The 16,725-nt window shown below is 36.7% G+C and overlaps 1 protein-coding gene across 1 annotated transcript in view; it reads right to left on the reverse strand.

Annotated features, from left to right (window-relative positions):
* The window catches only part of HCN1 (hyperpolarization activated cyclic nucleotide gated potassium channel 1), a 161,900-nt gene extending 146,231 nt beyond the window's left edge, over positions 1–15,669 (reverse strand). Inside the window, exon 1 of the mRNA XM_014056035.2 lies at positions 15,170–15,669. Within this exon, the coding sequence (XP_013911510.1) occupies positions 15,170–15,552 (383 nt within the window). The 5' untranslated portion in view covers positions 15,553–15,669. The remainder of the gene's footprint in view (positions 1–15,169) is intronic.
* Positions 15,670–16,725: the final 1,056 nt, after the last annotated feature.

Below are 16,725 nucleotides of genomic sequence, written 5' to 3' on the forward strand. Positions count from 1 at the left end.
ATTTGTGTCAATTATTGCATCACTTTGTCTACATCAGATGAGGAGGGCATATCTTTCTCTTTCTGTCCTGGCCACTTTTTACAGAGGCACGATTGAGAGCATTTTAACAAACTGCATTACTGTTTGGTTTGGTGGCAGCAGTGCCTCAGATAGAAAGACCATACAGAGAGTGGTAAGGACAGCAAAGAAGATTATAGGAAGCTTGCTTCCTTATTCAGGATACTGCTTATAAGCACTATGTGCTCAGAGCTCAAAGCATTGTTAGAGACCCCACACACCCACTTCACAGTCTGTTTCTGTTGCTCCCCTCTGGGAGGAGGTTTCAAAGTATTTCTAACAGGACTACCAGATTCTGTAACAGCTTTGTGTCTGTGGCATCTGTCTGGTAAATTTGTAGGATTTGTTTTTCTCACCATATACCTCTATACATCTGAACTAGACTGTGTTGTTTCTGTGTCATATAATATATGTGGGTAGGTGCATAATTTTGTATTTATTTATTTATTTATTTATTTATTTATTTATTTATTTATTTATTTATTTAATCATTCATTCTTTCTTTCTTTCTTTCTTTCTTTCATTCATTTATTCATTCTATCATTGTTATGTAGTGTATGTTGGAGGTGGTGACCCTTTGAGAGTTTGAGATATTTCATTTCATTTCATTTTAATGTATGCCAATTAGTGTACATTGCAAGTGACAAAGTTTTATAAAGTTAAAGTTAAAAAAAAAGTTACTGTGAGATAGTTTATTGACTGGTTGAGGTTTATGATAATATGCCAACTATTCAATAAGGTATTGAATATATATAAATAGAAATAAATGATGTTTCCATTTCTTCATAAATGTTTCTTCATTATTGATACAGATTTTCATAGAATTAGGCAAATATTCAATTCATTTAAAGCAAGTAGGTTTCTATCAATGTAATCATTATGAATTTCTGAATGAACCCTAAGTTGTTCAGAATGAAACCTGTTGTTCAGAATCATATGTCATTGTGTCTTGAAACTTGAAAATTTCAGACAAGATTTAAAGTGCTTGAATGTTCACATATCCTTTTAATTCAAAAATCAATATCAATTGATTTCATTTGAAATTCTGAATTAAATTAGCGTAGCTTTTCCAATTGATTCATAAATTTGAATTGAAACTAGACTTATTCATATACCTTTACCTTATGCAGCCTTACTTCATGGAATATGAGGGTCCCTTAATAAACAGGAATGGTTCCTTCCCGCATTGCATGACATTAGCTGAGATGGATTACCTGAGATCACAAGGGAGAAATCTACATTCTGATAGCTTGATTACATATCCAAGAATAATGCCACAATAGCTTGATTATTCTATCCAAGAATAATGCCAGGAAGAAGTGTGGCTTCCTTTCAGTAATCTTGATCCTGCAACATTAAGGGGCAATTTGAATCATAGCTAATCCACAGAAGCTCACATTTCAACTATACGGCAAAGGTTCCTCCACATATGCCGGTTTCCGGCTCTAGGGGGCGGTGCTCATCTCTGTTTCAAAGCCGAAGAGCCAGCACTGTCCAAAGACTTTTCCATGGTCATGTTGCCGGCATGACTAAACACCAAAGGCGCATGCAGTGCTGTTACCTTCCTACCAAGGTGATCCCTATTTTTCTACTTGCATTTTTACATGCTTTCGAACTGATAAGTTGGCAGAAGCTGGGACAAGTACTGGGAGCTCACTCCATTAAGCGGTATTAAGCATTCAAACTACTGAACTGCCGACCTTCTGATCGACAAGCTTAGTGTCTTAGCCACTGAACCAACGCATCCCTCATTCAACTATGGAAGTACCTGGAGCCAGAAAGGAATCCTTCCCTTTTTTTCTCTCAGAAATCTGTCTACTGATGCTTTTTTTTTTGAAGGGGGCAAAATCCCACTGGCATCAAGTCACAATTCTAATACTGAATATTTATATATTGTTTTTAATATAGGTTTAATGTTTTTGTAAAACATAAAGATAAAAAACAAAAACAAACGGTCAAAGAGAAATAAAATGGAAAAGAAAGAGATAAGAGACAGAATTGGAAAAAAATAAAAATTATAAAAAGAAAGAAAAGCATAAAAGAAAAATGTAATCTCTGATTTTATTTAAAGAAGGTATAGTAAAACATAAATTCACCCCTTCCTTTAGCAATGAAATACAGCTTCCATTTTCTAGATAATCAATACATTTTATTAATCTTTGCAAAGGAAATTTATTATCAAAACTCTAGAAAGGGGAATGGAAAAATACTCATTTTCCCTTTGACATATTTCTGCAACGTGCTATTTGCAATTTTAAAACTGTATGCATTGGTTTGGCTCTAAAATATGCCACAATAGCATATAAACATTTATTTTAATTTGATATGAAAAACCTTTATTCAAGCATAAAAACTACAGGACCCAGTTGCTGATGGATCTATATCTTCATATGCAAATAAATAAATAAATAAATAAATGTGTGTGTGTGTGTGTGTGTGTGTGTGTGTATATATATATATATATATATATATATATATATATATATATATATATATATATATATATATATATATATATATATATACACACACATACATACATATACACACACACATATACATACATACATACATACATACATACATACATACATACATATATATATATATATATATATATTCTTATCTCTACTTAAAATCATGCCCATTAACATATCTTTAAGAAAGCCTACTGATACTTTAGTGTCACCAATGACAATATGAATGTACATGTGTGAATGTGTTTTTGTGTGCCATTAACCTGATTTGATATGTCTAGAATAAATCCTCTAGGAATTAGCACTTCACAGGCCGTGAATTTCAAAACTGAAATACCATCTCTGGGAAAAATAGAATTAGAGAAATAGACTGCTGAAAAGCTTTTTGACAATTAGTAAGTTGTCTCCTTTACTCATTTTTCTTTAAATCAAAAGTAGGTTAAGCATTTATCTTAGGCAATCAAATAGGTATGATTCAACAATGACTGGATAAGTCTTATTATTGAATTGCAACACTAATTAGTATTTTCTCATGGTCTTCAGTGGATATTTGTGAATTTTGATTCATTTATATGTAATATGGCAACTCAGAAATACTACCTGTAGAGAGAGATAGAGCCATAATCTGTAAAATCCATTCTAGCGTATAAATTGAGAGATGAAGGGACGACTTTATGAAATGGCTGCAAGAAGATTGGAATAAAGTTGAGAACATTTCTATATTTCATTACTAAGGTAGCTGCTGTGAATAACAAAGCCCAGGCTACATAGGAACCACAAAACACCAATAATGGGAAACAGATTTGCATGTAGATGGAAAGGGAGTCAGACAGAATGACTACCAGATATCGTCCTAAAATTAATGTGAGAAACTGGTGTTACCTAAAATAAGACAATGGAAAATTTGTTCTCGTAACAAAATTACAATGCTCTCCTGACCTCTCAGTAGCTTTTATTACTATCAATGTGGTATTATTCTGTACCACTTTGTCATATGGAATTTTGGGGTATTCCTGGGCAGTAGTTTCTGAATTGTGTGTGGCAGGGAGTGCTAGGGGGATTACTGTCCATCACTTAGGTTGTTGTCCATCTTTTCTCCTATGCTTTTTAATATGTACATCAAATCATTGAAGGAAGTCATGTAGAACTTTGGAGTTGAGCCATGTCAATATATTGATTACATTCAGTCCTACTAATAACATAGTAACTCCAAGAAAAAAATCAGATAAGAAATTAACTTAATAATGGACTGAATAGGAAACTAAATGGACTTTAACAAAGAAAAATCTGTATTCTGTGATTGAAATAAAGCTTAGTCTGGATTCCCCAGAAGAAGCACTTTCACAAATTGGTAGTAGGATCTCAACTATTGCTGGTCTTGCAAACATTTGCACAATTACAGGTATACTCCATACCCTGATCGTATGACAACCTATTTTAGCTGTTAAGATGCATTGTACATGAGGATACTTTTGAAAAAGTTCCAGGATCTGCAAGATTCATGACTTGAAACATCTGCATTATTGTACAACTCTTAAAAACCAAATTTTGAGCCCATTCTTATTTAAAATTGGGCATACATGTCTTCTTGATATATAATGTTAATTTTGCCATTGTGCATATTGTCAAAGTATGGTTTCCCAGTCTGATATTGTCAGCAAAATATCACTTTTCCAATTTTGGGACAAATTTGTCCTTATTTGTATATCAGGGTTTCAGAATATACTTTAGTAAGTTGTGATATTTAAAAAATTATTTATTGTAGAAAGGTTCCTAATAGAAGGAAGTGATATTTCCATCCAAGCTTTGTTTTTAGTTTTTCTGATCAATGCTTTTTGAATCTTCTTGCATGACCACCACATATGATAAAATGTTCCTTCTATATCACATTTCCAATATTTACAGTGTTATTTTATGACATTTAATTTTGAAATTATGGATGGAAGTACATACTACCTTAAAACATATACCAGTTTTCAGCTTGGGGCAACTTGGACTTTAATTGTATTGGTTATACTTTGTTTCTTCTATCTGATGAAGGAAGGAAGGAAGGAAGGAAGGAAGGAAGGAAGGAAGGAAGGAAGGAAGGAAGGAAGGAAGGAAGGAAGGGTTTTCTGAAACACAGATATATATATTACTTTGCAAATTCATTTCTCATAAATGAATATGATATTTTTGTGTAGCTCTTACCTAGAAGACAGATGCTAATAGGTTCCATTCAAACCTGTTCGTTTATACCACAGTAGAGCCATTTTTTGTGAATCCTGAAAATTGTTCCAACAGAAAGTTCTGATATGCCTATCCTTTCTTCTTACCTGAAGATCCTAGAATTAATTCTTGACATCCACATTTAAAAAAGAAATAACAGATGACTAGAGTAGTCTCAGCTCAAGTTCTTGAGGAACCATATTAACCAATATAGAAATAAGAAAGTAAATGGGAACAGCAAATGAACAAGTAGTCTGAGCTACACAAGGCAGATTTCTATGTTGCTAAAGATAAATACACTGGAGATTTCTCTCCCCCACCCCCCAAATGTAACCGTTATTTGTTCTATCACTAGAATCACTAATTTTACAGATCAAACAAATTTGACAATAGAAAAACTAGTCCACTATCAGTGTTGTCTTTAAATTTGCAAAATGCCTTGTTGGCATTTTGTTGTGCCATTAATGCCAGACAGAGAAGGTTCATATTCTAATATACATAGTATGCAGGACCATTTATTCAGTCATCAAATTCTTTATCTTCATTTTTAATCCATTCTTCATAAATACATAACATGATTGTCTTTCACAGATTTCAGGCGCTGTCAAATTAACTATGATAAATACCAGTCTGGAAGTCTTCCTAGGAAGTTTGCTGCTTATCTAAGAAAATATTTTTTGGCACATAAAAATTCAGCCTTGTTTTTAGTAGAATGTTCTTACTTTTCCACTGATTGCACTTACGTCTTGGTGTCGTAATATTAGAAGAGATATAAGCTGTCAACAGAAGTTTCTTCTATTTCTAAATAATAAGGGGTCTAAATTATTCTATTGTCAGTGTAATTCCCATTTAAGTTATTGAGACATCTATATCTGTAAATTTTCAAGATTAAGTCAGGATCACGTTAGTAGCCGAATACCAATCAATATATTCTACAAATCTTAATTGCAGGTGACTTCTTGAAAAGAATTACTTCTTGAAAAATAAGGGCAGATAGATGAAAGAAGAGTTTTCTAAATTAAGTTGCAACATACAAAGGAAGTTTTGCTCTGAAATCTTTTGCTTCCTAAGTACTGCACTATATCAACCTTTCTCAACTTGCTGAAGTCTAAGTACTCCAGACATTTATTTCCAGAATGTCCTGCTAATGGCATGTTGACTGAAAATTCTGGGCTAGTCAGATAGTTGATTTAACTGTGGCTCACTTTTGTTATTTGCTTCTGTCATTCTTTTCCAGCACAAATGAAAGGAGCTCCAAAGTTTTAATATAGTAAAGAGATAATGCTCCCTTTATCATTGTCAGAGAGGAAAAGCCATATGTCTTTCCATTTCTTTCATGAAATGTTTATTCTATTTATACAATCACAAAGTGATTTGCCTTATGAACTGGCTTAAGGTTCTTTTGGGTTGCATAGCCTAAACTATAGAGTGCTCTACGCTTTGATTTAATGGAATTTTTCCCTAGAATGATTATCTGCCAGTATACTTAATTAATGCAAGATTTAGCAATTATGAATGGAAATGCCATCTTACAAATAATTATGTCACTCAGAGGTGACAAAAACAGAATACCAAAAATGAGCATTAATTTAACAAGGTTATTATTAAATAACATACCTAGACTAGTATTAGAAATGGAAACTTCTAGAAAATAAACTGAAAATTATGGATGAAAGAAGTTTTTAAAATTATTATTTTTTCCAAGCCTAAGAAATTGTACAAAAGAACTTGGAGTAGAAGAAAAAACAGAAAAAGTTAGCAAGGGGGAAATGCTTTCTTTGACCCCTGAATTCTTCAATTTCGATTCCAAATGATCACATTGTTCCTTATCATGTTTTTTGAAGTTTTCTGAAGTTTGCCTTTGAGTCAGCATTGCCTTCTGGCAACTATGTGGACCAGCCTCTGCAGTTTTCTTGGCAAGGTTTTTTCAGAAGTGGTGTGCTATTGCCTGCTTCCTAGGGTTGACAGGAAATGACTGGCTAAAGTCTGGTTTCATGCTTAAAATGGGATTGGAACTCAAGGTCTCTGTTTCTAGCCTGATGCTCATCACACCAATCTGGTTTGCTTGCATAACATTGCTTGGTCTGAAAAAAAATAGCTTGGTGTGTATGTAATATGTAATCGCTCTCACCTTTATTTTTAAAATGATACAAGGACACCTCCCTCGCTTGCCTTAATGGCCTAGGCTCTCCCTTCTCCCTCCTATGATGTCACAAACAATTGCTGCTCTAGGATGCCGCGCTCACTTTCCTTAATGGGCCAGGCATTCCAGATTTATGCTGGCACACACATACACAGACACACACACAGAGACACCCCAGGGGTATCCCCCCCCCCAGTATTTGTTTCCAGAGGGTAAGTCATCTGTGTACCAAATTTGGTTGAAATAGTTCAAGGCATTGAACAAGAGTTACATACCAGAGTTATCCTGGTATGTATGTACGTCCTGGATATGACACTGTCATATCCAGGATATGACTAAAACATTTATTTTGTTTTCTACAAATTGAGAGTATAGACAGCTATTTGCTTAAGTGAATGGCCCTTCAGTATGGGAGCCCTACCTACCACATTTCACAGACAATACAAGATAAATCAGTTTGACTCCTCAACTTGCTACTCCATCTGAAACTAAAATACGTTTAGAGGTTACAAGGGCAACACAGCTGCTGTGGAGAAGGAACCTTCAGGTATATCGTATCAGTATCACAAGTGGATTATGAAGAAATAAAAGCTGTCAGGAAGAAGTCTCAAGTGCATAGGCTGAATGTCACAACCGGGGCTGTGAAGACAAAGGTTTATCATGTGGCTTACATAATGGTTTGCTAATTAGAGCTTAATTCCCATCAGAGTAGCCTATTCTCCTTGTCCTAATGACCACATACCATTATTAAAGAAAATATCTCCTCTCTATTGTGTGTGTGTTGTGTGTATTAAGTGCATCTTCAAAGCTTTTCAATTATACATCTATCCATTTAGCATTCAGAAACTTATGCATGAATTGCATAATCTTTGTATCAGATTTTTTTTCTTTTTTTTTTTTAATTTAAGTGCAATTAGCTGAATGTTGTTTTTTTACAATGGAACTTCCTAGTATGTTAAAGATAGTCATTAAAAATATCGGTAGCATAGAATAATGCATTGCTCAGGGGTTCTTTTAAAACTAATGAATATCTGACCATAGACTTTGGCTTTAGAAGGAGTTCTGAATGCTCAATAACTCTTGAAAAATCAACTTTGGCTATTCTCTTTCTCTTTCTCCCTCTTCCTTCCTCTCCCTCTTACCCTCTCTTTCTTTCTCTCCCTCTTTCTCTTTTTCTCCTTCTCTCTCATTTTGTTGATGTTGCTTTAGGCCAACTTGTTTCTTGGAGCTATTTGCCAACATCACTAAATTCAGGCTGGCCTTGAAAGATTATTCCCTGTCTTTTATAAGCGAGTTGTCTAGTAACTGCTGATGAAAGGTATTGTTAAATTTAATGCAGAATATATCTTTCAGCTGCCATCTAATGTCTAGCCACACTTTTTCAACTCAGATCTGGTAGCACAATCCAATCTAGAAATGGTAGGTCCAATCTAGAAAGCCAATCTGAAATTTTCTGCATGAAAAGCATGTATTCCGAACTATACCATCTCAGGAGTAAGCAGCTCAATAATATAACATAAAAGCAGAAACTTCATTTCCAGAGACAGTCCAATTCTTTCTTATGTTCTTGCTTCTTCACTTCTTAGATGCACTATGATTTGTCTGTCTTTCATTATTCCCTCTGTCTTCCTGCTGCCTCCAATTGTTTTGGAATTTCACTCCAACGGCTTCAGCTAGTGAGGCAAGTAATAGAAAATGTAGTCTAAAAACATCCAGAAGATTTCAGAATGCATGTCTCCCTTAATCCTTTACCCTTCTCTGTTTTGGAGGTAAATTAAGCAATGGAAAACTAGTTAAGAGCCAGACAAAAATAATAAATGGGTCAGAACTACTGGTAGTTATATGGGATAATTAGAGCCAAATTGGTCTAGTGGTTAAGGCACCATGTTAGAAGGCCGAGTTCAGGTTCTGCCTAGCCATGAAAGCCAGCTGAGTGACTTTGAGACAATCACGCTCTCTCAGTCCAACACATCTCACAGGATTGTTGTGGGGAAATAGGAGGAGGAAGGTTGGCTATAAGTTATTTGTAAAAATAATAAAGGTGGAATATAAATAAATATATTATATTAAATATAATAATAAATTATATATTATCAGCACTTAATTCATTTACTGCCAACTAATATATATATATATATACTATCTATACCTATATCTATATCTATATCTATACCTATATCTATATCTATTCATAGATTTTGCCAAGACCTGCATATGTGTGTGCGTGTGTGTGTGTGTGTGTGTGTGTGTTTACTTAAGAATTTAACTCTTTCGTTCAGAATGCTAAAAAGACTTATCTTTTTTTGCTTATTATTCCTACTCCCACGTTCTCTTCTCCATCCCCATCCACCTTTTTTCCCCTTTTCTCTTCCTGTCCTTCTCATTGCAGCAACCCTTTCCTCATACCCCATCTCTATCAAGTATTTTTCTTCCTCTCTTCTGTTGCTTGTTCTGGAAGGAAAGAGTGGAAGGTGTTCATGTTTGCTTGTGTATTTTGTGTTTGTGACACCAACTTACATATTTGAGACAGAATTGATGACCCATGCAAATAGAGTATCACTGAATCTTGTAAAAAGCATATTATTTCATAGGATTCATTTTACTTAACAGGAATTAATTCAATTAATGAAGGACTCAGAGAGATTGATGATAGACGCACCATTTGTAGACTTGAAAGAGGCTAGGGACATATCATCAGAGAAAATTTATCTATGTGATCGCTAAGAGTTGACAACAACTTGATGGTATATAATTGATACATCAATCAATTTTACGCTCTGCTTCTGTTACACACACACACACACACACACAAACACACGGATTTCTGAGTTGACTTCCAAAAAATCTTTTGGAGCATTGCATCTAGTATAACATTATTCCGTGTATGTATCCAATAGTTTCCTAAATATCTGTACACATAGCAAAAAAAAAAAAATCTCAATCTCAGTGTGTTTACTCATGGTGAATATGTATGTGTGTTTCTATGTGTGCTTGAGTTTATTTTGTTGTTTATAACAGCAGAACAATACATGCAAGTTCTGGTCTACATATTTTAATAAGCTAGGAGTACAAAATTTGCAACCAAATTAAAGAGATGAAGTTCTTCACTTCATAGGAGAAACTACAGAACCAACAGAAGAGAATATTTGTAGTTCAGAACAGAACTGCAGGATTCCTGGTGCTCTATGAGCTTGGTGATTTTCTTGCAGTTGTTTCGCTACCAAACTAGTCAACATCATCTGATGATATTACCAAGTTTGGTAATGAAATGTTGCAAGAAAACCAACAAGACCAGAGAGTATCAAGGGTCCTGCAGACCCTACAGTAATCGGAGCTCCCTTGCATGGACTTAATGAGGGCATTGGAAGGTGTGATAAAAAATATCAAAAATCAAGATAGATAATTTGAGTAGTGAGAATCATGTTTTCACAAAGTAACATGTAAGGTTGTTCAACAAATACAAGGAGATTTGTGTAGAAAAAAAGACTACACATGATATCTGGATTCAACAGGAATATTTTTATGTGATGCATTACCTAAACTCATGTATAAATATAACTGAGCTAACAATCATTGATCAGAAAAAGTTTGGGGATGATTGCTGAATCCACGTTTATTATAAGGGGAAATGGATATTTTAATCTTCCATATTGTATTTAAAGTTAATTGACTTTGAAATGAAAAACTGTGTCATGTTAGACATTTGCTAGCCTCTTTCTTTCAGATATTTTACTTTGAGTCAGTTCTCCAATGATGGCACAGCTCTTTGGAATATCAGATTTTACTAGCACCCAATTATAACAATCATCCATAAGAGCCACTGTTTGTGTTTATGCTTGTGAATAAAGCTTTCTCTTGTATTTATTTAAAATATTTCAAACATGCTTCTCCTTATAGGGTCCTTGGTGTTCTCTGAGCTTGATTGTTTGCTTGCATATATTTTATTTCTCAAATTAAAGAACTCCACAGTTCAACCCACAGTTTCATATATTCTATTCTATTGAAAGTTTTTCCTTCAAACAGAGAAAATTAATTTATATTGTATGAACTGACAGCACTGTCAAAGTCTTCTAAAAGTTTGAAATAGCCAGCAAGAAATTATAAAAATCTACATTTTATAATATCCACAAACAACCCAGGACTTCCTACAAAATGTTTTAAATAAATTAAGTTCAAATTATTGTGCATCAATGCTATAATATTCTCTCCAAACATATCTGCATTAAAGAGTCATTTTAGGATACTAAGATATATAATCTTTACCTCATATTTAGTGCTTATAATAATTGGCATCAATAAATAGAATTAGCATTCTCTTTATATGGTTGAATAAAGTGACATTAATGAAAGATATACTGTTTATTCTGTAATTTGCTAAAATGCTACTTGGTTTATATAGCTTTTAAATAAATGTGGAAGATCCTGCTAATCTGTTAATAGTTGATCTCAGAAGGTCATCACTATTTAATTTTCTTTTTTCCTTCTCTCTTCAATATGCCTGAGAGGAAAATTAATATATTATACACAGCAACAAATACAGTGGTTGAAAGGACAAGGGCAGGCATTCCAAGGTTAAATATGGGATTTCCAAAAGCTCTATTATTCAACACCTTGGATAGCTCCCAGTTAAAGATTCTAATATTTCTCCCCTCTGACAGACCTCAATGAAAACTAATACTGTGTATCTTAAAAGATATTACTCTCTGGTTTGCAAGCAACAGATAAATTAATAAGGACCAAATCCATTGTATCCAAAAATTATTATTCAAAATCCCAGTTGCCCTCAATCCATGCTCTTCGTCTTCTCTGCAAAATCCTAATTTTCTATCAAGCTAATAATAGCCTGTATCCAATGTATTGAGGAACACATCTAAACATGCATGTATTATCATACAAAAGCAATTTTATGCACAAATCAACATAAGCTTTTCAATGGTGCATGATTCAACCAAGACTGTCTTTCCAAATTTCTCACAAAGCAGTGGGACTCAGGCATAGAGCTTTGATTTTTTTTCATAGCAAAAACAGCATTTCATAGCAAAAACAGCATTTCTAAACTAACGAAAAATAAAATCTTAATCTGATTTCATGGGATATTTCTGGTTTCCTGATACTGATGCCTCATCTTGTTGTGTATCAGAAAAGAAGGTTCAAAGATTAGTGAAGAACTCAGAGATATGTCGTTTAAATATTACATTTATTAGAGACCATAGCCTCTTGATGTGGCTGATAACCACAATTCACTTAAACCCTGGATCCCCAGATAGATGCCTATAACCACTGACATTTTCTTCAGTGCTCACTATTACTGCCAGACAATCTTCTTTTAATTAAAAATAAGAAGCTAGCATATCAAAAAGCAAAATATTCTCCTCAAGGATAGCATCTTTTTGCCCCCAACAATACTTTTGAGTCCATGAGGCATTCTTAAAAAATAATGTAGCTGATAGCTAGAGACCAAAATTTTGGAAGAGTGTTCACCTTTCCAGAAAACAGAGTATGCTAAGGAGCTGTACAACATTTAGAAAAGAGATTATGATAAATTATCTTACCAGTTTTACCTCACAGTAATTTTTTAAAAAAATGTTTATCTGTAGCATAACAGCCATTTTGTTACAGTGTCCCAAATATGTTCTGTCTACCAACTTATGCTGGTTAGAGATTCTTTCATTCTGGCCTATATATGTGGAGCCTAATTGTATGTGTAAAATTGTACTCTACAAACCACAAAATATTGTATGTGCTTGCCTATATACGTTGAAGAAGATTGGATTATTTGTACAGTCTTAACTGTTGCACTCTATCCTATTCTTGCTTTTTTTTAAAGCAATCCAGAGAACCTATGTTGATATAAAGAAATGAATAACTAAATACTGTATATAAAATAAGCAGTCAGTTAATGTTCGAGGTATTTACCCATGTAAAACACTTTTCAGATATTACGTTTAACATATATATTTAAGGTATACAGATCAACTCCAATCCAAACAAAGTGATTAATTTAATTCAAATAACCAATCTAATTATTTCAATCTATTCATAAAACTGAGTCAATTCCATTTGATTTTCTGAATTGATTAGGGGAGAAATGACTTAAATGGTTTTGAATCAATCTCTAATACAAATGTTAAATGCACCAAAGTGGCTTCTCCCCCAATTTTATGTGCTTAGAAAAGAGCATTTTGCACAGGGCTGTAGTCAAGGTCAATCACATTGTTTCTAATTTTGGCATCACCCAAAGAGTTACATGCAAATACTTTTTTCCCCTCACCTTTCAAAAGAAAGCAGTGTACATTTGCTTGTCCTCTTTGGTCAGCTGGAGGGGAAATGATTACTTGCCTCAACAATGAATGTACAGTTTTTAGACATTAGTGGTTCTTGGTTTGTTGAAAAACAGCACCTATCAACTTTCAACAGATTCCACACAATAAGTGTGCCAGCAACCACCGGCTTTTCACTTCAGAGAATGAATACTTTTTGGAGAAGATAAAGTAAGGAACAGTCCTATATTTGGAAAATGGGGATAACAGTAAAGTCATATTTCACATTTTTTGTTTTTGCTGTGAAAGGTTTCATTTTTTTTAATGCAAGGTCTAATATTAATATTGGATGAATGAATGGAATGGATTAAAATATGTATAAAATATATTGTAAAAAAATCAGTGAAATATTTTTACTTGTTAAGAAAAAAGAGATATTTTTAAAATCCCAACCTGTCTATCCTTCAAAACTGAAGGTCATAAGAAATAATATTATACAATGGTTACATTAGCAGACTGAGACTAGTGCAACCTGGGCTCAAATACTGTCTCAGGAATGAAGCTCATATGATGACCTTGGACAAGTCATCACCTGTCAGCATATTCAACTTTGTGGGCTTTTTGTGAAAGTAAAATGGTGGGAAGCAATACATACTTTTGCTTCAATTCTTGAATAGAAGGCAAGATATAAAACGAAATAAATATATGGGATTTTTTTAAAAAGAGGCATTGGGTTTTTCCCCCCTTAAAACAAGGCTAGGTGAATCAGGTTATCTGTTTAAGCAACATATTCTGAAGCTGATAGGAAGAAGAAAAATTAGCTTCTTGTCAGGTGTTTAAGAATAGTCTGTTCCATTGGGACTGAAAGCCATGCAAATGAGCCAGCTTGCCAGTTCAAATCCCAAAGGTTATGGTAGCATTCTGAGAGCCAGTGTTATCTCTGCTTAAGTGCATGAATTGGAATCAGAGAAATCCAGGATCATGTCTTCATTCAGCAAGGAATTCAGTGGTTATGTCTCCCCCCCCCAACTTGTTTAACCAAATCAGCTAACAATTCTATTTTCTGCTTTTACATGGTCTATGCTTGGTTAATGATAAAGTTGATTTTGAAATTTATTTATTTGTAGATTAGGGGCTACATGTGAACCTAACCTGTTCAGTTACATTCATGGATCAACGTATTCCCATGTAAACCCAGGAATGAATTAAAAAATGAATAAACTTAGTTCCCAAGTTAAGCAATTTATGTGTGGAAAAAGCCACTACAGTACAATTTGGGGCCAACAAATGTTCAGTATCCTACATTAGATAATTACGGTGGACAGGAAATGACAGAGAACCTTCTTCATTTCCATCACCTTAATGTCTCAGAGGAAAGATGAGATATAATTTTAAAATAACAAAGTAAGTGTGCCCAGGCATATATTTAGATTTATGGACAAGACTGGGATGTGTTTTCCAAATGGAAATGGAATTGGATTCTTGTTTTTGCAGGAAGACAGAAGAAATGGGAAAAGGAGTTAAGCTCTGTAACTTCTATTACAGAAACATCCTTGCTTCTAGTTTCTTGGATGGTCTTTCTTGAGACAGGAATGACTTCTGGGTGAAGAAAACTTTGCCAGGGAGGAAGACCAAGTAGCTCTCTGAGATTTTCAAAAAAATAAAAATAGGATGTGCTTTTAGGAGAAATCCTGGCATTTTTCCCCACAATTCTCATCAGCAGCGATATCAAATTATTGGAGTGGGCTGAAGAGAGAGACAGACAATGCTGACTAAGGCGACAGACAGAAACATTTCGTCCTATCCCTCCTCCTCTCTCCCCGAGTTATCAACTCAAGAGTGCCACACACTTCTGTGTTTGACATCCAGATATTACAGCACCGAGCATCTGGCTGGCACTGTCAAAGGACCAAATCCGCCCCTTGCAGTCGGACCGGGGCTTGTTCAGAGTTGGCCCCACGCCTGCTTAAGCTCACCAGTTGCAAACCGGCTCTCTTTCCGCCGCCCAACCAAGCGCCCCTCACCTGAAGTCGCTGTACGGATGGATGATCCAGAATCCTGCAGTTTTAACCCTTTCCTGCTCTTTCTCCACCGCTCTCTGGCTGCCGAACATGCGGAGGGAGAATTTGTTGACCCCGGGCTGCAGCATGGACGTTAACTGCCGCTGCATGAAGCCGTACTGGCGCCGCGCGCCGTCGGCATTGTCGAAGCCCCCCGCCGGTTCCTCGGCGCCGCCGTTGCCTTCCACTTTGAAACACACCGAATTGCCATGCTCCTTGAGGCTCCCGCCGGCGCCCGGGCTGCTCAGCGCCTTCTCCGCTGACGCCTTTGCCTGGGAGCAGGCGTTGGTGCTGGGACTGCCTTCGTCCCGGCTGCCGGGCGAGGCACCCGGCTTGTTGCCCTCCATGGCAAGGTCCGGCGACCAGGAGAGCGCTCCAGCCTGTCCGGCTCCACTCGAGCCGCCGGCGGAGGAAAAGGGAGAGAGCCAGCTAGGCGAGCCGGCTCCCTCGGAACACTGAGAGGAGGAGGAGGAGGAGGAGGCGGTGGCGGCGCTGCTGGCAGGTCCTACCCGCCCTTGAGCAGCGCTTCACTGCCCTGTGCAGCTCCTGGCATTGGCCAAGCCGGCAAGAGCCGCTTCTCACTCTGGCACCGACCGAGAGGGGCGGGGAGAGACAGAGAGAGCGAGAGAAAGCCGGAGCCTACCGCTCCGCGCCCTCTGCTGGTTGAACGCCCCGCCCCGCCCCTTCGGCCCCTTCCCTCGTCTCGACATTGAGCGACCCGGCGGAGCCCTTGAAAGACACACACACACAGAGAGAGAGAGGAGGGACGACCTTTTCCTTCAGCTTGGCTGAACCGGCGTTTTCTTTTCCAAAACCGCCCCCCCCCCCCAGCTCGCTTAGGTGTGAGCGCTCCAAGCCTGACCCTGCCGGGTGGCTTGGATTTGGATCTTCATCTATGAGTTCTGACACTCTGGTTTAAAGAGAAAGAGTTACGGATGGTCCACAGTACCCGCAGGAAACCCGCCGGAAGGTGCCCCACCACCACCTCCTGCTCACTTGCCATGCCGTCCCTCAGAACGGCAGGGACGCTGCGGGTTCTTTCAAAAGTGGGTGGCGGATTCAGAAGGCGGCGTTAGGCTGCGCGCTGCAATGGGCCGCAGCTGCCTTGTGTGCGAGGCAGGTTGACTGATTCATAGGTGGTAGTTCGCGGGCGCACACACACACACCCAATGTCGAGTTGTAACAGCTGGGGAGATTGAGCCCTTACAGAGGTGTGAAAACACTGGGGCTCTCGAGCGGAACCTGGTTTCAGTTGCTGGCAATGCTTCTCAGGAATTGGCAATTTGAAGATGTTGTGGACCACAACTCTGAGAATTTCCCAGCTATCACTGGACTTTAAGCCCTAAGAAACACTGCCCAAAAGAGAAAGGACTAGAAATATCTGCTAATAGTAGCAATAGTACTTAGACTTATATACCACGTCATAGTGCATTTGCAGCCCTCTCTAAGCGGTTTACAGAGTCAGCATGTTACCCCAAAAATCTGGGTCCTCATTTTACCCCCCTCGGAAAGATGGAAGG

The sequence above is a fragment of the Thamnophis sirtalis genome, unplaced genomic scaffold, assembly GCF_051295495.1.
Source record: "Thamnophis sirtalis isolate CommonGarterSnake01/CBP01778 unplaced genomic scaffold, rThaSir2_p1.2 scaffold_5, whole genome shotgun sequence".
NCBI classification, from domain to species: domain Eukaryota; kingdom Metazoa; phylum Chordata; class Lepidosauria; order Squamata; family Natricidae; genus Thamnophis; species Thamnophis sirtalis.